This window comes from Megalopta genalis, chromosome 3 (assembly GCF_051020955.1).
Source record: "Megalopta genalis isolate 19385.01 chromosome 3, iyMegGena1_principal, whole genome shotgun sequence".
Classification (NCBI taxonomy): Eukaryota; Metazoa; Arthropoda; class Insecta; order Hymenoptera; family Halictidae; genus Megalopta; species Megalopta genalis.
The window spans coordinates 31,519,756-31,546,406 of NC_135015.1; the positions used below are offsets into that span (position 1 = coordinate 31,519,756).

The window sequence follows — 26,651 nt, forward strand, 5'->3', positions numbered from 1 at the left end:
CTTTTTTAATAAAACGATCCACGTGCAGCACTATTCCTTTCGAGAACCAGTCAAGATTTACTTTAGCGTTCCGTGTAGGCAATTGTTCAATTATCCAAGCTGCGGTTCAGCAGGAAAGAGAAGTACGAAAAAGATCGAGTATACTTGAAATTCGTTCGGCATGTAACGCGTTGACCATCGACGACCGAATAAATTTGCGGAAGGCGATAGAATAATAAATTCTGTAGAGACGGCTGTTCAACCAGTCAGCTGTTTCCGACGAGCATACTCGTCGCGCGTAAAAAATAGTTACAATTCATTATTCAAATTCTTATCTTAATGAAAACTGAAATATGTTCGTACATTTTAAGATATTCTGAATATTTATAGGGCAAGACGAAATAGAACGGACGGAAGTAAAAATAGCATGAACAAGATATCATACGTCGTTAGTCGTCGCTGGATCGCTCACCTTTTGCAATATACTTTAGGTTCATACTTTTTATACGCAACAAGAAGAATGCTATTGGGTCAAAGAACGCTGTTTGGCCCCTTTCTTAAACAGCAGAGCCGTTCGAAAAGCGCTGTCGCGCGCGCCGATGCGCGAATCGCGAATACTCGATAAAATCACGGACTCGATGATAGGCGAGCGTGCCGGTCCATGCATCAGAATCTGCTTCCCCATAACAGCATCTACACCCACGGTTTTGTCGCGCGCGCTCGAATTGCGTCGTCGCATCGGGTAAATAAATAAAACCCGTTAAGGACCGTGATCGGAGCCCGATGCAATCGCTCGAACGATCCAACGATCGTCACGGAGCCACGATAAACGCGTCGCGGATAGTAATGGAAAGAGCGCGACGGGGCCCGGGCTACATTTTCCCGGCAATTAAACACAATTGTCGCTAAGCGACACTGCCCGTTCCCGAACATTAAATATCCCCCGAAACGAATCTGCCTCCCCCCCTTTCTCCCTTCTCCCTCCGCCCAGCGTTCCGATCCTGAGAGGACGGCGGTCGAAAAAATTTATGCTCGCTCGTCGAAAGAGAGTCCCCCATAGATCCGGCAACCTGATTTCACTGCGGCAAATTACTTCTTTAAATCGAGCAGACGACGCACGCTTCCTCCGCAATCCATTTCGCTCTTCTTGCCCGGAAATGTTCCCAACCGGCGGAGCCGGTGTGTCCCACCTACATTTCCCACCCTTCCGCGCGGCCCCTCCGCGCGGCCCCTCCTCGCTGTTCCTTTTCACGGATTGTTGCTCCACGTCCACGTTGCTCATTTAATTCCGGCCGACGCGGACCGTTTCAATCAATCCATCGACCGTGGGTCGAGGGATCGCTCGACGAAACGCCACCGGCGGAATCGATCCAACTTCCCCGATACGGTGTCTCGGAGCCACCCTCCCTTTTTGTCTCGCACCCGCTTCTTCTTGTCGCCCCGGCGTCGATCGTTCCTCCCGGTTTCCTTCGTTCCGCCGCTGGCACGCGGGCGATTTTTTCCCCGAACACGTTCAACGGCCGCAAACTAGACGGCGGATTTTCATGGGAAATAAACGTTCGCCGAAATAACTGCTAGGTACAGGAGGCACGCGGACGATCGTTTCTTTTCTTAACCGCTTTAACCGTTTGCACTCGAGTGGTGACTCCGAGGCACCGCTAAAATTTGTTGTATCATCTTTTAAGATAACTTTGATATTAACAAAGTTTAGATTTGAAAAATTGTTAAGAGTGTAACTGTTCTGCGAGTCCCAAGAGACAATTTCATATGCATAAAATGCATTTTGCCGTATAAAGTGGAAATATTATAAGTTAGAAAAATGATTTTATATTTTCAGTTAAAATAGCTTCGAGTGCAAAGAGTTAATTAGTCGGGAATAGGGGCAGGTTTTCAATTCTTCGAACGATTCTACATTTTGGCTGCGTGGATCTATCGATTCTTCTTTTATAAATGCGTGAAAGAGATTGCTCGATTTTTATATAAAATTTTATATAACAACGCGTCACCAGAAGACTCCGGCGAAGTGCGCGGAGAGTTGCAAAAGATCACCTCTTTTCAGCGTGGCGAAAAAATACAGCAATCTACTTCGGTTCATTCTGGGGGGATGAAGCTTCTACTTTCACTTCATCCCCGAGTTGCTTCCTCTAGGATGCTTCGCGCTAGGCGACGCCGGGGTAGCGAAGATTGAAGGTTTCTTCACTCGAAAATTTCATAAATTCAAACTTCACGGCGGCGGTTGCAAAATGAATTTTCGCCGGCGATGTTGAAGAAAGTGTACGACGCGCGGGATATAGCGTAATAGAAACTTCATACGATTTTGATGCCGCGTATATATCTATCTATCTTACTTTGGACAATTCCGACTTCAGTTTATTCAGTTTATTAGCGAGCAATCTCGTTGCAGAATCCCACGGTTACGCGAGCATTCCCGGCCAAATAATCTCCCGTCGTTCTCAATCAACGAAACGATTTGCGCGCGGACGACTGGATAAGGTTGCAGTCGCCGCGCACTTTCGATTTCTTTGAAACTGTGTCGAGTTGCAATCAGAGAACAGATGATCGAGCCGCAGAAACGACAGCGGACGTACAGTTTCAGAAACGATTGCGCAACTTTCGAAAAGCCAATCCCGATTCCGCTGGCGCGACCTTCCCGCCAAGAAATGCAGCTCCGACGAAAATTAACGCCGAACCTAACGAGCGCTTGAACGCGAACCGACGCGCGTATCTTCGTAAAAATGTCGAGGTTGTAATATTTGGTCATAATAAATAAGGTTGTAATAAATATTATATATATATATATAAAAATAAATATTATAATAAATATGCTTATAATGCGCGTATCTTCGTAAAAATGTCGAGGTTGTAATATTTGGTCACAATAAATAAGGTTATAATAAATATTATATATAAATATTATATAAATATGCTAAATTAACATAATTATATATAAATATTATTAAATATACTATTAAATATTATATAAATATTATAATAAATATGGTTATACAGTAATGTCTCTCTAATTGACGCTCAGATTGTCCAGAAAAATGGACAATTTGGGACAAGAAGATACGATTAATCGTGCCTTGCGGTTCGTTTTTTTAATTACGAATTGTCAAGAACTATAAAAACGAGCTGAAAGGCTCGAATCTTCTCTTCTCAAATTGTCCATTTTTGTGCGCAATCCGAGCGTCAGTTAGGGAGACATTACAGTAATTCCATAAAACTGGCAAACCAACTGGTCGAATCAAACGAACCAATGACAGAGCGACAGTTTCCACGAAAAGTCTCAAAGGAAGCAACAGAATAAAAAAAGGGTCTCCGCAGAGAATCGCACGTGCTCCTGACAATACTTCGTGCAACAAAACTGATCGAAAAGCTTCTTCCGCGTAGTTTGCAATAATAAATTCGAGAGAAAGAGTTCTCTCTATATCGACTATGATGGACTTCGGCGAATCGTTTCTTTCGAAGGAAGAGTTCCGCGCGACGCCGGCGGCCCGAGAATAAAAAACGTAAGACCGTTGGTTTCGAGCGGCACGGTAGGTTCAGCGTCGGCGTGAAAGGATGCGAAAAATTAGTTGTAACATCGGGTTTGCCCGTGTCAGCCGTCAGGAGGGAAGGGTGCTCGATATAGGCGGCGACGGGCGGGCGACGCACGCGTGCACGTGCACTTCGATGCGCATCCCTCGCCGCGCGGTTTTGTGGCCCATCGGCTCTCCGGCATCGCCGCGACGCGGACGAGGACACGCACATGCATATTGCACCAGGCTGCATAACCCAGAAACGGACGCCCACGAGCGCGGCTGGTTCGCGTGCACTCGCGAGAGCCGCGGCCGGCGGCCGGCAGCGATGCGACGGGGGGAGCAATGAATATTCCGTTTCTGCGTGGGGTTGCGTCCGACGCGACGGCAGAATTCTGTTAATCCGGCAGCCCGTGTCGCAAGAGAGCGGTTCGCGCCGAGACCGGGCCGATCCGGCGAGGAACACGCTCGGATTCTTGCGTTCGATTCGCCGATCCTCTTTCCTCGGCCGGCCCCGCGACCTCCTTGCAATGGCTCCGCGATTATTGCATATTTATCGCGAGCGCGCGCGACTTCTCCCGGTCGGAGTTAATAGTTCCCCGCGTAATTCCGTGCGAGGGTGGGTAACCATTTGATGAACGGGGGGACCGCGGCCGCGAGTAATTGCACTGCGGTTCATAAATATTTAACGTTATACGGTCGACAGGACGTGTCCTCGCGATGCGGTTCCTATTCGGAAAAAGAAAGGGATGAAAAAACGGAATAAGACGGCAACTATTTTGTGTTTGCATAAACCGGATTAGCATAAGTACACCCGGCGATGCACGCCGCGCCGGGAGAACTGCTGCCCTCCCGCGAGTTACGGTTATCCCCGAGCGGCGACCCGGTGCACTCTCGTCGCATCGATGACACCAAGATTTCTCCAGCGAGTATTGCAACAACGATGCCATCGACGGCGCGTGTTATTTCCGATCGGTATATCGTCGCGGGTGCGCGCGTTCGTCACCCGCGGCCAGCTATTTTCCGGTGGACATGCTTTCGCCCGTTGTTTCTTTCTTGTTTACCCTTGTTTACCGTGTTTACCTGGCTGCGGCGCCGCGAGGGAATATTTATATTTTGTCCGGCACAATTATTAATAGTATCCAGCTTAATCGGACAAATATTTACCGCGTATTCGCGCGCGGTATTCCTCTCCGTGTCCCGTTCCAGTCGCACACGTTCGATTGCGCACGAAAATGGACAATTTGGGAAGAGGAGCCTCGCGAATTCAAGCCTTGCGACTCGTTTTTATAGTTACCGATTTAATTTAACCTTTCGGGCGGCCGTTGTCTCGCAGTGCAACGATGTCTCTCTAATTGACGCCCAGATTGCGCACGAAAATGGACAATTTGGGAGGAGGAGATACGATTATTCGAGCCTTGCGGTTTATTTTTATAGTTATAAATTGTCCACAATTATAAAAAAACGAGTGTAAGGCTCGAACAATCGCATTTCCTCTTCTCAAATCGTCCATTTCTGTGGACGATATAAGCGTCAATTAGAGAGACATTACTGTATGTCCAAGAAAATGGGCGTTTCCGTGCACCGCGGTCTCGAAATTCTTCCAACATGAAAAATGAGCCGCTTTTCGAATCGTACTTATCGTCTCCGGGCAACGAGAAGAAGCTATTCCTTCGAATAATATTATAATAATAATTATAATTATAATACGAAAATGGACAATTTGGGAAAAGGAGTCTCGCGAATTCAAGCCTTGCGACTCGTTTTTATAGTTACCGATTTAATTTGACCTTTCGGGCGGCCGTTGTCTCGCAGTGCAACGATGTCTCTCTAATTCACGCCCAGATTGCGCACGAAAATGGACAATTTGGGAAGAGGAGCCTCGCGAATTCAAGCCTTGCGACTCGTTTTTATAGTTACCGATTTAATTTAACCTTTCGGGCGACCGTTGTCTCGCAGTGCAACGATGTCTCTCTAATTGACGCCCAGATTGCGCACGAAAATGGACAATTTGGGAAGAGGAGCCTCGCGAATTCAAGCCTTGCGACTCGTTTTTATAGTTACCGATTTAATTTAACCTTTCGGGCGGCCGTTGTCTCGCAGTGCAACGATCTCTCTCTCTAATTGACGCCCCGATTGTGCACGAAAATGGACAATTTGGGAAGAGGAGCCTCGCGAATTCAAGCCTTGCGACTCGTTTTTATAGTTACCGATTTAATTTAACCTTTCGGGCGGCCGTTGTCTCGCAGTGCAACGATGTCTCTCTAATTGACGCCCAGATTGCGCACGAAAATGGACAATTTGGGAGGAAGAGATACGATTATTCGAGCCTTGCGGTTTATTTTTATAGTTATAAATTGTCCACAATTATAAAAAAACGAGTGTAAGGCTCGAACAATCGCATTTCCTCTTCTCAAATCGTCCATTTCTGTGGACGATATAAGCGTCAATTAGAGAGACATTACTGTATGTCCAAGAAAATGGGCGTTTTCGTGCACCGCGGTCTCGAAATTCTTCCAACATGAAAAATGAGCCGCTTTTCGAATCGTACTTATCGTCTCCGGGCAACGAGAAGAAGCTATTCCTTCGAATAATATTATAATAATAATTATAATTATAATACGAAAATGGACAATTTGGGAAAAGGAGTCTCGCGAATTCAAGCCTTGCGATTCGTTTTTATAGTTACCGATTTAATTTGACCTTTCGGGCGGCCGTTGTCTCGCAGTGCAACGATGTCTCTCTAATTCACGCCCAGATTGCGCACGAAAATGGACAATTTGGGAAGAGGAGCCTCGCGAATTCAAGCCTTGCGACTCGTTTTTATAGTTACCGATTTAATTTAACCTTTCGGGCGGCCGTTGTCTCGCAGTGCAACGATGTCTCTCTAATTCACGCCCAGATTGAGCACGAAAATGGACAATTTGGGAGGAGGAGATACGATTATTCGAGCCTTGCGGTTTATTTTTATAGTTATAAATTGTCCACAATTATAAAAAACCGAGTGTAAGGCTCGAACAATCGCATTTCCTCTTCTCAAATCGTCCATTTCTGTGGACGATATAAGCGTCAATTAGAGAGACATTACTGTATGTCCAAGAAAATGGGCGTTTCCGTGCACCGCGGTCTCGAAATTCTTCCAACATGAAAAATGAGCCGTTTATTTTGAAAGTGGCATAAGTCGCTTTGTTTTTAAGTCGATACATTTGAGGGTTTGCGTTTGAACACGTTTCAAAATATGGATGCTAACTTTCGAGAAGATTCACTTGTATTTGTTATCTCAGGATACTGATACTTTTCTCGGTATAAATAATTTCGCATAAACATTAAGAAATCACCACTTTTCATTACGGTAAAGTGACTTGTGCCACTTTCAACATAAACGGCTCAAATCTCTCGAAGCAGGGAGAAGTCGGCAGGTAAAAAAGGGCAACCGGTGGCCGACGATTTGCGTGAAAACGGCGCGATAATGCCGCCGTGCGGTGCGAGTGTGCATCCTGCAATTATATTACTGGCGTACGCACGGCGGAGCGCATTAGGCGGTGTCTGAATAATGTAAGTAAAATGCGAGCGCCCGCCGCGGAGCGGAGTCGAGCGGAGCGGAGCGGAGTAGCCGAGGTGGCATTATACGCGGCCCCGCGTATTCCCCGATCGAATAATGCGAGTTTATATTCCACGTACCGTCGTATCCTGCTTGAATGCAAGGTGGACCGTACGTATATGTCCCACTGGCCAATAAAGCCCGATGCGACGTACGACCGCAGCGTGGCCCGCGGAATACGAATCGGTCGCGCAGCTGCGGCATTAAATTTCAATGTTTATTATGTCACCTCGCGCGACGGGGACGGGATCAGCGCGAAACCCGACCGATAAGCTGTCTTCGCCGGGAGACATTCCGTCAGCGAATCGAGCTCGTCGATTCGCCGGCCGCCGATCGAGATCGAGCATGATCCAAACTATTCCGGCACGGGCGACGCCGATATATAATTGCCGCCCCGGCTCTAATACCGGGCTCTTTGCCGCTTTAACAGCGAATTTAACGGCACGACGGATACGTGACGCGGGGTGGCTCTCCAACCGCTTCCCGTATAATATCGAGTCTGGCTCGAGAAGATTTCGAACGGAATCCGCGCGCGAGCTACTACCGTAACGTTACCTCCTTCACGAAGTTCTCCGCCGCTGGATTTTCGCTTTTCGAGACCTCGACGATGTTCGAACCGCCGCGAGTTGCTGGACAATGGATCGCAGTTTTCCTTGGAACACGAGATAGAACGAGGGAGCTTGGAAAGACCGTTCTGCTTCCTCGTTTGCGCGTAATTGTCTTCGAATTTTTTACCCTTGACGGTCCAATGCCACCATACAGAAATCAATAAAACCGTAAAATCTGACAGGAAACGTTGGAAGAATAGGCACGATTGTTTCGATGAAAATGTATATCAACGAAGTTTTATTTTAAAAAATGCATATCTCTTCTCTATAGTTTGATACAAAAGTTTTCTGTAAAACATTTCTCTTCGTCTGAAAAACAGTCTGGACTTGGCAGTGTGTCAACTGGAAATAAATAGTTTTGGTCCCCTAAGGGTTAATAAGCGCATTTTCTACCTTTCGTAAATCGCTGGCATCGATATTCGCGAATGGATCAGCTCGATAAAAGAGAATAACATTGGCATGATTTCTTCAATTATCGCGCAACCGAACGGTCAAGGTATAATTCGATGATTTCGCACAACCGATCTTATCGAACAACTTTCTTTTCGTAATATTTGGATCGTTCGCGCGTCTTTGGTCTAGATAGAAAGTATCGAAGAATTTGCGATCATTTTGCAATAAACGAATAACGAGATCGATCGAGAAAGTCGTGTTTCCTCGAGGAAAGTCGAAGTTGTCCGCTAAGATCGTGGCCCGTAAGGTGTAAAATCGCCCTCGGAAGCTTACGTGTGCGCCTTTAATTATGCGGGTGGAAAGAAGGTTAAAAGTGTAATTAGTCTTAATTAGCCTCTTCGCTGATATTTGTGCGTTAATCTCATTTTCTTTCTAATCTGTGCTCGAAAGTGGCCCGTTTTTAAGGATGCGTGATCCTCTTAAGCGATAATAGCGCCGTGAATCGTGAGGTTTCTTCGAGGGAACCGCTAGTTTCTTGGAGCTACGAATGTACATATGTAATTGCAACTGTTTCTGTTTACGTTATTCCGGCCTCTTATTAAAAGGTAAACTTTTTAATCGTTCGTATATTGCGCTCTCGCGAACATATAATTTCACGAGAGCCCGCGTCAAATTGAAATTCATATTCATCGGGGTAATTCACTTACGAAACAATTCACAAAAACTCGAGTTTAAATTTATTCAAATGTTATGCATTATTCTATTGTCTGTCCGTACGTTGCTATAATGAACGCGTAAAGTCCACAATTGCATCGTAAATAACAGCAGATTATATCTGGAATGGAATCTTGATTACATCATTTCTTAATTTGCCTTTTAAACATATTTCCCTTTGCATCGATTCGCGAAGCCGATTTTTTACGGCGTGCCGTATATGTACACTTTACAGAGTATATTAATGTACATTTTATAATTTCGCAGAGCTTAGATTATTTTGCCGAGCCCGAATACTTTTGCTGAGCCTAAATAATTTTGTCGTGTCTAAACAATTTTATTGAGTCTAAATAATTTTATTAAGCCTAAATAATATTGCAGAGCCCAAATCATTTTGTTGTGCCTAAATAATTTTATTGAGCCTAAATCATTTTGCAGAGGCCAAATAATTTTGCAGAGCCTAAATAATTTTATTAAGCCTAAATAAATATGTCGAGTCCAAATAATTTTGCAGAGCCTAAGTAAAAAATTTTATTAAGTCTACATAATTTTGCAGAGCCCAAATAGTTTCGTTGAGCCTAAATAATTTTATTAAGCCTAAATAATTTTGTAGAGCCCAAATAATTTTATTAAGCCTAAATATAATTTTGCTGAGCCTAAATAATTTTGCACAGCCCAAATAATTTTACAGAGCCTAAGTAATTTTATTAAGCCTAAATAATTTTGCAGAGCCCGAATAATTTTATTAAGTCTAAATAATTTTGCAGAGCCCAAATAGTTTCGTTGAGCCTAAATAATTTTATTAAGCCTAAATAATTTTGCAGAGCCCAAATAATTTTATTAAGCCTAAATAATTTTGCACAGCCCAAATAATTTTGCAGAGCCTAAGTAATTTTATTAAGCCTAAATAATTTTGCAGAGCCCGAATAATTTTATTAAGTCTAAATAATTTTGCAGAGCCCAAATAATTTTGCAGAGCCTAAATAATTTTATTAAGCCTAAATAAATCTGTCGAGCCCAAATAATTTTGCAGAGCCCAAATAATGTCGTTTTATAGATTGCCCGGCGTCGGATCCCCTCCTCGGTTCTAATCGTTCCTCCCACGCTGTATCATCCATCGTCCCATCCGTGCCCCACCCCAGTCTCTTATCGCTGCATCTCCTCTGTCCTCACTTTTTATCCGCCCCTCTTATTCCAAGACGTTCTCTTCTTCCGAATAGAAGAAGTGATTACAGGGGACTACTGTGTAGTGTTCTGGAAGGGTGTCATAAATCGCAGACGGCTTCCCCCACCTCTTAACAGCATCCCCTATCGCATCGGCATCGTTCTTCTCACTGTCCTTATTTACATGCCTGCTTCTTTCGCGTGCTCCTTCGCTCGTTTTCACTCTACGGGGCTGTAAAGAACGGTTCGAAACTCGGTGTTCCGCTGATTGGCTCGGCCGCCTGGCGCTAGGCGAGCTCGCCTCTCATTGGTCGCCGTTTTTCGTTAATAACTCGCGAACGAAGCCGCGGATTGCATTTTCGCCAAGGAGAAAGTTACTTCAAATGACCTCAGGAATCGTTCCTTTCCGGGTGTTGACACAATAATTAATTATAATTACGGGACACTCTGTATATTTTCTAAATGCATTCCGCACGAATAACATATTCCGAAGCAGCGTAAAACAAATACGAAGCGAATAATACGATGGAATCGTCGATGTCGCACGGATCAGAGGAAAATTTAAGTTTTATTGATTTAGAAATGTTACAACGGAAAGACGCGAAAGTACAATGGCATAGATATCATCGTGTCGCGTTAAAAGTAAAAAGTCATACTAATAACTAGCGTATAAAACGCGGAGAGGAACCGGCGGAACAACGGCGGAACGGAATTCAGGAAAGGCTTCATCGATTCTTACCGTATAATTAGTAAACTTTTCCGTAGGTTTTACATGAAGTTTAATTAATTTTCTATTGCGGCGGCTCATTCTTCTTCCGGGCTGAAGAAACACACGGGACGTTGTGCTTGACGCGATACTCCCCGAACTGAAATTGTAGTCCCCGTGTTTACGTATTCTCCCGGGTAACTTTCTTCTTTCAAGGGAACTTTTTTCATAAAATTTGTATAACTTTCGCCCGGGAAGCATCGTCGCACAATGAGAGACCGGCTTACCTAGCGCGCGCCAGGTGGAAGTAAACGTAACAGAATCAACTGAAAAATGCATCGCGAAGGCGCGACGGTGTCGAACCGTCGCGAATAAACCGAGCCGCGCCGGTCGGAAATTAGAAGTTAAATAATTCCCGTGACGTTCCGCTGTCTGAAACATTCAACGAACTCGGATAAATGATTGAACGGGGTCTCGGTATCCGTCGCGCGCATTTTAACGATCGGAAACGCCGTGCATCTTGAACGTCGAGCAGCTCTCCTTCCGTCAAAAATTTGAGAATTTCGACGGAACACAAAATTGCCTGTTCGGCACGCTTTAAAATTGCTGGCAGAATTTCATATTTTTGAAAACTATTGCAAGTTGAAGAAGGCGATCGAAGCGTGGAATTTAAAGAAACTGCAATCGTTTTCGTCGAATCCGTTGCAGCAAGAAAGGAAAACACGATTTAGCTGGCGCGCGTTGCAATCAAGGCGGAACATTTTCGTTCCGCGTAAATATTTTCGGTTTGATAAAAAATGAAAAATACAAAAAAACACGTTCGGAGAACTCGGAATAAAATGTTTGCGCGAATCAAATCTGAAAATGTGTCGTGGTAACGCGTCTGTTCGTGGCGTAAACCGTTTCTACATCGCGCGGCCGCAAATGCACGCGCGTCAGCAAACTTTCGAAGTCGATTATCTCGGGAACGAAGCGCCGCGCGAATAAAAAAAAAGTGTTATTCCACAATTTTCCGTCTATTTCTCTGCGTGTGCGCGAAGTTTTCCGTTTTCGCTGCACGCGCGCCGCGCGTTCGCCCAATCCGCTTCGCCGAAGTTTCATTTAACAAGCTGGTCAAGCGAGATACGAATTCGTTCGCCGCAGTTTTGATTCTCCTATATTATTGCTCCGACGCGACGATTTCGACGGTGTTTCGAATCGCGCGACACATTCGACGATGATTAAAAGAAAGCAGAGGCGTGGCGGTTGAAATATTTTTAAACGGAAGGAGAAGCGGGATCATTGATGGACACAGCGGCTTTTTTAATTGGAAAGGTCAGATTTATATTTAATGCCACGAGCAACCCAGTATTTTTATAATATTCAATACTTATTGTTATGGAAAGAAATTGCTTGTCGTCTGTGCGATCGTTTCTTCGGACGAGCACGAAAATATTGATCCAAGGTCCTGTAAACGCGAATTTATAGTGCGATAAATTAAACGATGCACAATAAAAAAAAAGAACGTGCAATGAGTTAACGAAGAAATTCCGAGTAGGATCCGCAACTTTTCCGTTTCCGATACGTACACATTTATGTGCATTTTGTACGAGCAAGAAGTCCGTGTCGCTCGAGTAATTTCCCTCTGCCACGGTCATTTATGTTTTAAGCACGAACGGTGTGCGGCAGAATTAAAATGTAAAGCACGTTGCCGGGTTTTTAAGAAGAATGGGGGATTGCTTACTAGCGCGGCCGGTGCTATGTAAATGTAGAGTCGTTCAAGAGCTAAAGTGAATTCAGCAGCGAGCGCGCGGAGCGAAATGCGCGTCGATTACGCGCCGGAAGAAAGAAAACAGCGTTCTCCACTTCTTGCCGCGTCGGTGACGCAATGGGAAGCCTAATCGCGACGCTGCAATCGACGGCTCTCGGTTATTTCGCGTTTGGCCTTCTACACCGGAACTGGTCGACCTCCTCTTTCGTGGATCGGCCAATTGCGAAACGAGAGAGGCCTGGATGGAGCAATCTGCAGCCGACACGGTGTTGCATGGCCTCCCCTAACTCTCCTCCGGATCAATTTCACCCGCGAAAACCGGAGCGTTTCCTTTTCGAATGCAAGGTTTTTCGAATCGCGACAATTTTTCGGCGATTTGAAACCGCGACGAAAATTGTCCCGCCGCGAAATTTCGTTGCGAGATTGTAATATGCAGGAGTTATGCGGAAAGTAATTTTCATTTCTGACATTTCGAACGAGTCGAAAGTTATTTCACAGCATTCCGTTTTACCGTTTTCTCTGTTCCAGTCACTCGCGTTTTCGCGCAATTGCGTTAAATCCGCAGTCTGTTTATCGCAACGACCGCGAATACCATGCCGATTATATCGATATGCAGGGTGTCCCAAAAATGTCTGGCAATCCGGAAATGGCGGGTTCCTCGGATCATTTGAAGCAGCTTCTTCCTTTACAAAAATGTTCTCCGAGGCACCGTTAACGAGTTATTAACGAAAAATAGTGACCAATAAGAATCGAGTACGGCTGACGCGAGGCGGCCCAGCCAACCAGCGCACGAAGCCCAGTTCCGCTCATTGGCTCGGTCGCCTCGCGCCAGCCGAGCTCGCCTCTCATTGGTCGCTGTTTTTCGTTAATAACTCGTTAACGGTGCCTCGGAGAAAATTTTTGTAAAGGAAGAATTTGCTTCAAATGACCAGAGGAACCCGCCACTTTCGGATTGCGAGACATTTTTGGGACATCCTGTATGTAGATAGTGCGGCACGATAAAGCGAAGAATTCTTCGTCCATTCGTTGCGTCGGGATCGACGGAGATTCGCGAAACGAGATAATCGAGGAATATCAAGCGGTAAAAGTGAAAAGCAGCGAAGCGGGTACTTTTCTAATGATTTTACGAACGGGTATAACAGAATAAAAGTGAAACGGAACGATAATCGTTTCGCCGCGCGGTTAATCAATCCCCTCGATAAATGATAAAAAATGCCGTCGTCCTCCGCGAGATGAAATCCGCTTACACCGGTAATAAAAAGGTAACGCAAGACTCGCGAGCGGAATAACGTAACGGCGAACGAACGAACGGGGACAACACCGCGCCGCGGCGAAAACGGGACCTTAAATTTCATTTTCCGGCTTAATGGCCGGATTAATATCGGTTCCGAAGGATTGGATAATTCGTTTAGCAGCGCGGGATAATTCTTTTAAATTGTCGCTCGTTTAGCGGCGAGACACGAACCCGTCGAAGATCGATGCGCGCTCGATCCGTGCCGTGGCCGTGGGCTTGCGGGAGAAAGAATGTCCCGCGATTCGTACACGAATCAATAACGACGATCGTGATCGGCTCTCTTAATTCACGATCGCGTGATCTGTCGCCTTAATTACCGCGCAACCTCTCGATCACTCCGGATGCACGGTACGTCGTGTCTTCTTTAATTGAATCTAGTCGGACCTGGCCTCCGATCACGCTGGCCGCACTCTACGGGCCGCAGCGTCCAGCCTTCTCTTATGCAATTGTTCTCGCCGTCGGGTCCCTCGCATAAACGACCTAACCTTCGTCCGATCCAATCAAACGTTGCTAATTTTGTCAAATGTAGGAATGGTGTAACTGCTCTGCCAATGCTACGGTGGCAGAAGTAGAAGCGACCGACGCGCGTTGCTCTATAAAAGAACGACCAGCAATTTATGAATTTATTTGTTACATTTTCATCTCCAACGCACTCGTGATCGGCACCCGCTTAATTAACATAGCGCATCGATCCGTCTTATTGGAAACGTGTGGCTCGCCCGTGCAGTTGTATAACTTCAATTCACGGAGTATCCGGGGGTCAATTCCTCGAAGACGCGGCCAACGAGCCTTTATTGTTTTATTGTTTTATCCACCGATGTCGCGCGGAACTTCGTTAAAACCGGTGAATTTTTAACATGGACGAACAGGCTATCCACGAATTTATGACGAGCGTGTCCGCGATCGCAGTAATTTCTCCCAGAAATGTTCGGAATTGAAAGCGATCGTTGCATAGGCGTGGGACTAACACAGCGAAATTCGCAGCGTCCCGAGACTTGGCATTTCTAGGAGAAATTACTCGATAAAATTGCAACGGACTTGGACCAATGTTAATTCCGCGCAAAAATCCGGAGCCCAACGACGACAACGCCTGATTGGAGCTCGCCTAATTGGAACGCGAACCTCGCGTTCTAATATCGGACGCGCACACACCCCGTGGCGCTCGGGGACGTTTCTAAGCACGGAAATTCGACGCGACTGGGAAAAGCGTCGAACAATGGATTAAGGCATTAACCACGAATGCATAATGCAACAGTCATTATTCCGCGGCGCGTTTATATTTTGTGCGCGCGAGCGCGCGATCACGGCAACTCGCAATTAAAACTCGTCCAGCCGGAAGGATTTAAAAGTTCCCTGTCGGACAAAGGATGGACTTTCTCAAGCAAGCCGGAGGAAAATAATATTTCCGGGCTCATCAGGGACTAACGAATGTTTCGCAGAGCCGGGTTAAATAATTTAAAGTTGAAGTCCGCGGATCCGGGGCCGTGGCATCGGTAATCCGCGCGCGGGCGGCCATGCTACGCCCGGTAATCCCGCAATTTTTCGCCGGTTCCCTGCCCTGTAAAACGTTCCGAGTTGATCGAATTAATTTCCAAGGGCGGCCAACGTGAACGAAGGCAGAAGGAAAAGCTCTCTGTCTCTCCCTCCCTCCCCCCTCTCTCTTTCTCTCTCTCTCTCTCTCTCTCTGTTGTGCCGCGGTTAACATCGGATTCCATAATTCGAAAGCCTCCTTCCCTCTCGCCCCTCTCTCTCTCTCTCTCTCTCTCTCTCTCCCTCGCATAATTTAACATAAACGCATTAAGAAATCCTTGATTCGGGCGGCTTTGCCGCGCGGACTGAATTACCCCGATCTGTTTTTCAGCGTTCGAGCCGAACGGATCAAAGGGGTCGAGCGGATTAAACGTCGAAGATTAAACGACCGGTAATCCGCCCCGGCCGACATCGAATTTATACGAAAGTTATTTCGCAAAAATCCGCGAGCCGATCGACCTTCGGCGATCCGAACGAGTGAAAGTCCGTTTGCCGGTTGATCCGCTAAAGCGCGCCACGTTAATTTATGGTATCGGCGACCGGGGAGACGTTGATTTCGTTTTGGTAATCCTCGAGGCCCCTTTTTTTCCGCCGGTGCACGAGAATCCGATGCGCGAGACTCGGAACGACGCCAGGATTTCCGTCAGTTTTATCGTTCGTATTCCGACACGATCGAACGAACGATCGAACACGATCGAAGGTAACGCGCCGACAATCGATCCGAAAAATTCTCTCGAAGTCGAAGCGATTCGATCGATGGAACTCTGAAACCAGAAAGTTAAAACTGACGAGAGTTACGCGCTCTTAAGAAATTGCGGTTACTCTTCCATCGATTTCGAGGTCAAAATATCATCGAAAGCACGCGAGACCTCGAGGTTTCTTCTCGAGATACAACCTTTGGAAAAAAGACCAGTTAAAATTTGTCTAATCCAATATTATTTCCCACAGTAATGTCTCCCTTACTGTGCTACAGTTATGTCTCCCTTACTGACGCTCAGATTGTCCACTAAAATGGCCTCGCGGCTCGTTTTTATAATTGTGGACAATTTATAACAAAAAAATATATATAATATATAAAATATAATATATAAAATAATATATAAAAAAATATATATAATAAAATAAACCGCAAGGCTCGAATAATCGTATCTCCTCTTCCCAAATTGTCCCTTCTTGTGGTCAATCTGAGCGTCAATTAGATAAACATTACTGTACACACCACATCTACTATACTTTCTCCGATTCCTTCTCCGATCACGTCGACAATTCCGATCGAGTGCATCCAGCCTACGCCAAAGCCACGATCTCAAAATCGACGAGTCAAACGAGAGTACCGTCGCGCCCTTTCCATCGACTCCCAACGCGGATCGTACACGTAGAACAATCAGGCGTTGTCCCGCTCGACTTCGCGGACACCCAGTACCCTTGGAATCCGTAGCTCCGGGGTCCCGGGGCCCGGGGCTGGTAGACGGCCGGTTTTGGCGAGGCAGGAAAGAATCCGATCTCGAAATCCCCGTCGGGCCGAGCCGGACACGGATTCCCTGGGCCGCGTGTATCCCAGAGCCCCAGGCGTTCGCCTGGACCGTACAGTGCACAGGATTCCCAGCCGTGGTATCGATCCGCCGTAGGACGACGATGCGTTGCATCGCGTGTGCCGTGCAGGCGTACGGCGTGCAGCGTGCAGCGTACAGTGCACAGGGACACCGGTGTGCAACTCGGCGTAGTAGCCGTCGGCTGCGGCCGTTTGCCGGTGTTCGTGCGTGCGTGTCGCGTGCGTGCGTGTGCATGCGTGCACGTGTGTGGGTGCGTGTGCAGGTTGTCTAATCGGCGGGGTCCGTTCGGTGTTGCAGAACCTGGAGGAGCGGGAGCGCAAGCACGCCGTGCACAAGGAACAGCTGTCTCGCGAGCAGAGGTTCCTCAGGCGACGGCTGGAGCAGCTGACGAGTCAGACGGGCCTGCACGGGCTCCACGAGCTCCACGGGCTCCACGGGCTGAGCTCGAGCGCGCCGACCGGCTCGTCCTGTGGGCCCGGGACCGCCGCCGCCGCCGCGGCCCTCCTCTCGAAACGGCGCAGCGTATCCGAGTGCTCGCTCGGCACGGCCTCTTCCACCAGCTCCACGGCCAGCTCCAGGAACTCCGACAGGTCTACGGGCAGTCCATCATCCGTCTCGGAGTCCGGTGAGTACCACCAGCCCTTCTTCTGCCTTCTATCGAGCCGTAATCGCCGGCCAAGGTCGCCGGCCCTCTTTCGTAGCTGCCAGAACACTACTCCTCGGCCCGGCATCTTTTGCGCCTAGCCGTATTTCGACGATCTTCACTCTAGAGACGAGAGCGCCGGTCGCGTTTCTCTCTCTCTCTTGGCTAAGATCAGCGCGCAAGGAACAGCTTGGAGCTGGTATGCTCCGCGAAGCTGAACCGATTGCCACCGCGGGAGCCGGGTTTAGAGTATCTGGAGGCGCTAGAGCCGACGTTCGAAAGACAATCGGATCCACGATTCGTCGTTCCGTTTCTCCGACGGTGATCGAAACGAGTCGTCCGTTTCTGCGACTTTCGTTGCCCTTCGATGCTGCGCGAGCCACGAGCGGACCGCGTTTGCGGAAAAATCGAGCAGCTTGCGATCTCAAATGGCAGACGCGTCGAGAGAATTTAACGCCAGAACTGCCGTGCTATAATCGCAACGGATGTACAGTAAATTCTCCCTAATTGACGCTCAGATTGTCCACTAAAATAGATAATTTGGGAAGAGGAGATACGATTATTCGAGCCTTGCGGATCGCTTTTGTAGTTGTCGACAATCGGTAATTACAATGCCGGGCCGCAAGGCTCGAATAATCTCCTCTTCCTAAATTGTCTATTTTTGTGCACAATCTGAGCGTCGGTTAGGGAGACATTACTGTATATTGTTTTATAACAGCGAGGATTATTACTTGAACTCTCTGTAGGATTTCTATTATAACGTATGCTTGGATAAAGAAGTCTGCCTGAACAATTTCTCATTGAAATATTTTTATAATGTCAGGAATCGTGAAGAAAAAAAATTAGAGGCTGGTCATTTCGACTGGTTTGGTAGTTTATTTATTATTTTCAGTTAGTTATTTTATTATTTTCAACACCGTTCAAGTTATCGGAAGTTATTTACTCCGAAAGAAGAAACTTGCTTTTACGTTCGTGTCTCTCGGCGATCCTATACGGCGTCGAGACGCCAGATCCGGGGATCCAAAGATGTTCGCAGCTCGAGACCGTCCTTCAGAGTGTTCGCAACGAGTTCAAGCAGCTATCCCAGCTACTCGATGCTATCCGAGTCGAAGATATTGACCAAAGTGGGTTTGGCTACTCGCGCTACCCGAGGGGGCCGACTGCGATGTTCCCCGATATTCTGTTACCGGCGCTAAATTTCGTCTAGGTATTATATCGTCTTTCAGTTTCTCCATGGGATCTGAAAGGGATCCCGTGTTTAGGTTCCCGTTTGTGCTCTTTGATACTGCCCTAAGTTCAAGACGTTGACTGATTCGCTCGCGTTATCTAGGAGCACGGACCGGGGTGTCCCTTGTTATGTCGGGCTTGGGTTTTAGAGACGGACGCGTGTGTCGTCCTTTAGGGACTCTTTGAGGCCCAGAATCCGTACGGTGCTGCAACCTCGTTGTTTCCAAACGAATTAAATTAATTAGCAAGCGTTGCTCGTTTCGATGTTATTGTTCGCGGTTGTACCATCGTCGGTTTTAGCTTGTTTGTGTAAAATAGTATGATAAATAATATAATATCTAGCATATAATATAATATATATAATATATTATAATCTATAATAATATAATATAATAATATATTACAATCTATAATAATATAATATAATAATATGTTACAATCTATAATAATATAATATAATAACATATTACAATCTATAATAATACAATATAATAATATGTTATAATCTATAATAATATAATATAATAATATATTACAATCTATAATAATATAATATAATAATATGTTACAATCTATAATAATATAATATAATAACATATTACAATCCATAATAATACAATATAATATGTTATAATCTATAATAATATAATAATATATTACAATCTATAATAATATAATATAATAATATGTTATAATCTATAATAATATAATATAATAATATGTTATAATCTATAATAATATAATATAATAATATATTACAATCCATAATAACATAATATAATAATATGTTATAACCTATAATAATATAATATAATAATATATTACAGTCTATACCGATATAATATAATATAATACAGTATAATATAACAATATAATAAATAATAAACATTCGAACAGAGTATTACGCTTCTCTGAACGGCGACGAACTTGCGGGAAAAATCGTCGTCTTGCAAAATGGCTCCATCGTTCTGAAACGTGCGCCGCGATGTTTGAGTTAAACGCCAGCGCAAAATATTGCAACGGAAACGTCGGCGGAGATTACGACGTGTAGAAAACGGTCACTTAAAAATGTCAGGCGCGCTCCACGGCCGGGCACGTAAGAGTAAGTGTGTACGTAACAAACGAGATTACCGTTGACGGTAGAACACCAGAAGATTTAGCGTGCCGTAGAATTAAACGAAATATAGTCTACTTGTATTCGTTCGAATGTAATAGGATTAAATGTAGAGTACCAAGCTGGAACGGGGTTGCGGAGGATGATGAGTCGGCGGAAAGTTCGCGGATACATAATTTATGGGATGAATAAATTCCGGACGATGATAACGATTTAAGGGTTGAACCGGGGCTAAACGCCTCCGAACGGTCCCGCGGTTTCGAACGACAAACAGGGATGCAATTTCAAGATATTTTCGTCTAAGTACGATGCGAGCGATGCCACCGAGACGCTCGTCGCGATCTTACCGCGATTAGGGGTGGAGAGGACGATTGCCCGGATCTTCATTTTGCGCATTTGTATGCACAAATAAACGCGGTGGACCGTTTGAATTGATTCTCAAAATCGTGGCTGTTCGAATTAATTCTCATTTGGGACCATTCGAATTGATTTTCAATTGCGAAATTTTTAGAACACCGAGTGGATGCGTCCTAGAGCTCAATTCTTCGCGCAGACATGATGTTAGAATAGCAGGTTACGTTCAATATTTAGAATCGAAGCTATAAAAGGCTAAAAAAAAAGGTTCCTTTAGTTAACCCTTTCGCTACGGGCGGGTTCTCCACCGCGGTACTTCCGCTGAACGGAGCGCCGCGACATCACTGCACGCTACGCGACGCCGATCGTCAGCGGGAGTACCGCGGCGGAGAACCCAAGCTGCTTGAATGTTTTCGTACGAAAAAATTTCTCTCCAAAGGGTATTTATAAATAAAGGGTATTCCAGGGTATTTGTAACGTCTTAGCATGCGCTCTTTAATTTACAGTATGAGAGGAAATAACATTATGCAATATAATGCATCTTATGGAAGGCCACTATAGTGGCCCGTAGTACCTCGATCGCATCTTATGGAAGGCCACTATAGTGGCCCGTAGTACCTCAGTGGCATCATACGAAAGGCCACTATAGTGGCCCGTAGTACCTCAGTGACATCTTATGGAGGGCCACTATAGTGGCCCGTAGTAGCGAAAGGGTTAATAATTAACATAGCTGTCGAAGCAATAATCCCGGTATTACAAGTATCGAACAAACGTCTGTAGAATCTTCTGCGGAGAGCACGTTGCAAAAGAAATGTCAAATAATCGTCGAATCCCGGAGGACCGTCCGAGGAATTCGGAGCGTAATTGAAAGGATCGGATCGAAGATGGCCAGAGCTCGTGAAACGGGGCAAGTGGGCGGCCGAGGATCGTGGAAAAGGGCAGGGTAAACATATCCAGCCGGGGGTGTGAAGCGTAACGTTCCCCTCGGAACGGTCGAGATCGCGTGGAAAGGAACGATTTGGTGGCGCTAATCTCGCATCTGGGGACCCGTTGCGATCTCAGGAGAAGGCAGGAGGGCGGCCATTGCGCCACGGCATTCTACCGTGATCATATTTATCGATCGTTTCGGTGGTGGCATGGTGGCGGCATGGCAGCGCGCGGTCGTGTGAACGCGGCGTTAACTTCGGCCGTGTCACGGCGTGCACTTTGGTCGTTGCACCGCGACGCGAGGCGACGCGAGGCGACGCGATTTCAGAAGCGCGGGGCGTTCTAATCCGAGATTTCTCAGCCGATGGAACCGACAAGGTTCGGCTGAGTCAGCTCGTTAGAAACAGGACCTACTCCCGAACGTCCTATATAAATACCCCGGCACGGGTTAAATTCGAGTAATCCGCGAATTATGAGTCAACTGTTGCGGCCCGACGCTGTTCCGGCCTTTTCTTTAATCTCGCGACGACGCATCGTTCCTAGCCCGCCGCGAGAGATGGTTTTCTAGACGTAAACGCGAGCATTTGAAAATAATTAGACGGTTTATCGGCAATTTTTTAATTGCTGCAAAGTAATGCAGCGACGTTCTTGCGAGATTGTTAACGCTGGAACGTTGCAGCCTTCTCGAGCAATTTTTTGACTCTTTTTAAATTGGAATATTTATTCCAATTGGAATTCTCCGATTGCAATGATTTCTTGGAAGGGGAAGAAAATTGATGCTTACCGTGTGCCTAAATTTACTCGTATGCTTGAATATCGATGATAATATGATTTTATATTATTATTATCAATTTTTTAACTCCTTTTAAATATCATCGATATTCAAGCATACGAGTAAATTTAGGCACACGGTATAAGCATCAATTTTCTTCCCCTTCCAAGAAATCATTGCAATCGGAGAATTTCTAGTCGCAGCAACTGCGAAGAAGATGCTACGTCAAGGGGTTAAATTGGCTCGCAGACGCGATCGTTAAGGACACAGATGAATGAAACAATTTTTCTCATCAAAATTTGTTTTCTCGCCGTGTAAATCTCGGACATTATCCGATGAAGTTTCTGTTGTTAAAAGCCCGGAATACCAGGGAAGAAATATAAGAAATCGTAGCATAAGAAAGAACGTACGTTAATTTCCGTATGCGATTCTCCGCGTAGTTCCGGCGGCGGAATCTGAAAATTGCGGTGACTCGGCGAACGCGGAAACTTGCCGAGCGCCTGTATCCAATTCTCATCTTACGAATTCGTCGTCGCGGTGTTCACATGTAAGAGCGCGACCGTCCAATTAAAAGTGTGATTAAGTGTCAAAGTTACGCGCGCGGCGCGGCGAGGCGGGGCGAGGCGGGGCGAGGCGAGGCGCGTCGAATAATATTCGCGGTCTGAATTTCCGCGCGGCTAATGCCCCGCTGTAACTTTCTTTTCTAATTGCCTCGGGAAGTTGCCGCGCGCGGTCCATTTAAATATTCTCTGTGTACAAATGTGCCCGGTAATCAGCGATCGCCGTGTCCCGGGCACCCGCGCGAAATTCCACGGGACACAACCTGTCTCGCGGAGCTAGTTGAATCCTTGCATATCAATATTTAATTTAACTTTATAATTAGCTAGACTCTCTCTCTCTCTCACTCTCTCCCTCTGTTCATTTAAGAACGCCGGAATCGATACACCGCTCTTGCCGGGCAGAGCCCGAGAAGTCCCGTCGAACCCGGGTTTATCGTCGCGGCGAAACAAGGGAAACGTTATTCCAGGACTTCCGGTCCTCTTCTATCGCGTCCCCGTCTCGCGGTCCCCTGCAACTTGCTAAACTTTTTAGTCCACCGAAAACTGTGCTTCGATAAGCAGGCCGCGGATTCTTCTGCAAAATAAAAATTGCGAGCTGGAGCTTCGAGTCGCGGGTGCTACGTCCGCGCATCAACATCGCGTCTTAATCATTTCAATTAGCCGAGAATGATGCGACAGTGGTTCGATGTCCTTCGAACGGTTTCACAATCTCGCATTCGATTTACTCGTTTTCACCGTAAACGCATAAAATCGGCAGTCAATCGACATGCCTCTGTTGTATTACTTTGAAGCTGGGCATCGCTCGGATCGCTTCGAATAAACATTTCGTCTCAAGATAATTGCCCGAATGAATTGTGTTTTGGCCGAATATCTTGCTCGGACAACGATCGTTCGTTAGTCGTCGTGAATTATTCGACGCGTTCGTTCGAACGGCTTTTTATTCGTGTTTTTATCCGCTCGTAAGAACAGAAAACGACGAAAAGAGAAGAACGAAAGAACGGGGGCGCTAAAACGTGCGTCCGTCTTCTAAATAAAATCGCGCCGAGTTCGAAGAATTGGACCAAGGGTGGCCCCGTGTTCCTCTCGCCTCGGTTTCGAGCGGAATTCGCCGCGAGGGCGGGCATTTTTACGATTCCTCAGCAGAATCGTTGCGTATTACCGCGAATTTCCTCGCTGTCGCGGAACCGTCTGACTCAGCCCGTTAGCAAACTTCCGGTTCGTTCTCTGTCGCTTATGAAGTTCTGCTACGTAAGACGACCCGGGGGTTGGAAAACGCGCCGGTGCCGGAGGAAGGGGTTGCAGGAAGTTGGAGCGCGTGGGGCCGACCGATAAAAAGTTGTGCGCGACGACGTGTCCCGGCGACGATCGACGATCGCCAACTCTCGAGGATTCCTCCTCCTCCTCCTCCTCCTCCTCCCCGCCCCTCACGTTGATCCGTCCCCGTGATTTCGTCAGATGAACTTCGCGAACGCATGTCTCATCTTCCACTTCTTTTCCCCGTCGTCGCCGTCGTCGCCCCCGTCGTCTACCACTACTTCTTCTTCTTTCGCTTCTTCTTCTTCATCTTCTTCTTCCTCTTCCTCTTATTTTCCTTCGACTTCTTTTTCCTTTTCTTCCGCTTCCTTGCATTTTCACAAGCAGAAGATTTTGGCTCGATGTCGTCGAACCCGGCGAAGTTATCTTCCGAGAAAAATGCCCGGCGATAAAACTTGACGAATTTTTGAAGTTTATTTGTTTTTGCCGGTTGGCTTCCGCGCTTCTCCCTTTCCTTCGGAAGTTGCCGGACGGTTCCTGCATTGTCCAATACAATTAGGGGATCCGTCGTTTCTCGATCCCGCGGGCGTGCAATGTCGGGGAATTTTTTTTTGGCCGAGATAAGGGCCGATGACATGTCGAGCTTTCGGGAACTCGCGGAATCGCGTCGCTCGAAACGAAATGTTCTGCTCCTCGGGATTTTTATACTACACGCCGTAGATGCTTGATTCGTTTCTTTCGTTCGCTCTTTCGCTTAACAGTCTGAGAAATGCAGTAAATTCTTCCCAATTTAATCTTCAGCATGTAGACAAAGATGGACAATTTGCGAAGAGGAGACGCGATTAGTCGAGCCTCCCGGCTCATTTTTATAGTCGCCGTTCTTTTTTTTTTAATATCTCTTGCACCAACTGCAAGAAAGATGCAGTTTACAATAAGAATTCATTGTGGTAGTCTACCGACCGCATTTTGGCGAACGTTTCCGAGAACAGCGGCGCGGATGAAATTGTTTCACTTAAATTCGCGTTCTACGGCCGCAATTCCGGCTGCGAAAGGGTTGAATCGAGAAGAATCCCTTTTCATTGCGCGGCGTCCCGGACAATTCTTTAAGCCGGGTACCACGGTGTCTCTTAATCTGCAGCAATGAAAATTTAGTGTCTCTCCGGGGCTACGTTCTCGCGGCCGGAATCGATAAGACGTTAAAATGACCTGCATGTCGAGGAAGGAGAGAAAGGAAGAGAGAGAGAAAAAGAGAGAGAGAGGAAAAAATGATAACTTTTCTACGCGGGTTTCTATCGCGCAGCGAGTTTCGGATAACGCGTCCCGCAGGGAGGAATAAAATGCATCCTATCGGGTCGCGGAGTTTACGAGGTACCTTCGAGAGAAAGATACCGAACCTCCTATCGAATTTTGCCTGATTTCAATCTGAACGCCGCGAATGTAACGGAGCACGGCGAAACCAATGAAGATCGAGCCGGGACGATAAGTTGCCGAACGCTTCGAGCAGCGTTTAAAGTTTCCGCCGTCCTTTTCTTTCGCGTAACACTGAGAGCAAGAAAGAGAGAAGAAAAGAGAGAGAGAGAGCGAGAGAGAGAAAGAATGCCGCGCGCCCTCTCTTCACGGGCTTCTTCTCGAACCTGCGAGAACGGTCGTGTCGCCTCGAATCGACATTTGAAATATGCTATCGTAAATTAGATTCAACCTTTACAGTCAATTTTCTCGCCGGTTACGCTCCGCGATGATCGCCGTCGCACGCACCTTAGATCGCGCGGAGAACTCTATGGATTGCACTTTGCACGACAGCTTGGACATTTTTCTGCGAGCCTTTCGTGTCAGTACTTTTGCGGACACCGGGAACTGTCGACAGCGATTCGTTTCAACTGGTATTTTCGCAGTCGATGTCGCAAATTTTATGCTCGACGGCTATCTTTGTTCTCGAAATTTTTACCTCCGGAAGCATTCGGTTTGTGGGCCTCGGGTCCATTTTGACCCGGAGCATAAACGTTATTATCCGAGCCGGAGTAGAAACGTTATTATCAGACCGTTGAATTTCGGACGATTATTTTTAATCTCCGGGACGCGGCAATTCCGCTCGTCTGGAACCATTTTCGCTTCGGAGTTGTTTTGATAAAATCAACTTACCGCTTCCTCTCGTTTACTTAAGTAGAAATTATGCCGGGGGTGAAAGGAGAGTTTCTCAACGCTCGAAGTGCGTCTAGAACCAGTCTGAGACCTTTCGATGTTACTACATAATGCGCCACCTGCGTCGCTGAACCATAGAAGCCGAGCGGAATTCTAGAAGCGGATTCGTAATTTCTGATCTGGATAGAAAAATCCGCGTCGGAGTTGTCATCGTCGTGATTCGAACGGAAGACCGACCGCGACTGTTCGCCCGAATCTATTTCAAATGCAAGCGAAATGAGACAAATTTGCAATAGCGCGAGAAATAATCGCGTTCCAGCAACGCGAGCCGCGATTAACGGCAAAGTCAACGTCCGCAAGAATCTCGGAGCCATCCTCGTTGTCCGGATCGTTCGAGGAGGACGGAACGCCGGGTCGCTGATGGCCCTCGTGAACAAGATGGCGGCCGTTTCCCGTAGGATCGTTATTAAAGCTCGAGCATCCGATGATCGACTCGTTTCCTTGTATCCCGGTGCACGTCCCGGAAATGCATTCGCCGGTTCATGATGTATCGCGCGAGGTTCGGCGAAGCCGCGAAGAAGGGGACGACGGGCGCGGGGAGGGGGGGAAAGAAGAAAAAGGAGGTCGGGGTCCGGCCCGGGGTTAAGGGCTGCGACGTGGACGAAACGCGGGCGAACGTTAAAATTGATGATCCCGCGGGAATATCCCGGGCGAAGCACTTATCATAAGTCACGCGTGCCACGCCGGCGATTTTTCGAATTCCTTCAGGAATTTCGCGCGAATTCCTCGCGTTTCTGCTTCCTCGCGCGATCGCCGCTGGCCGAGACACGCGGACCTGGTTGAATTAA

The 26,651-nt window shown here is 46.7% G+C and overlaps 1 protein-coding gene across 5 annotated transcripts in view; it reads left to right on the forward strand.

Annotated features, from left to right (window-relative positions):
- Window positions 1-26,651, forward strand: part of Mxd (MAX dimerization protein) — a 330,355-nt gene that overhangs the window by 203,384 nt on the left and 100,320 nt on the right. For all 5 annotated transcript variants that reach the window (XM_076520598.1, XM_076520600.1, XM_076520599.1 and 2 more), the window contains exon 6: window positions 17,111-17,438. In XM_076520598.1, the coding sequence (XP_076376713.1) occupies window positions 17,111-17,438 (328 nt within the window). The remainder of the gene's footprint in view (window positions 1-17,110; window positions 17,439-26,651) is intronic.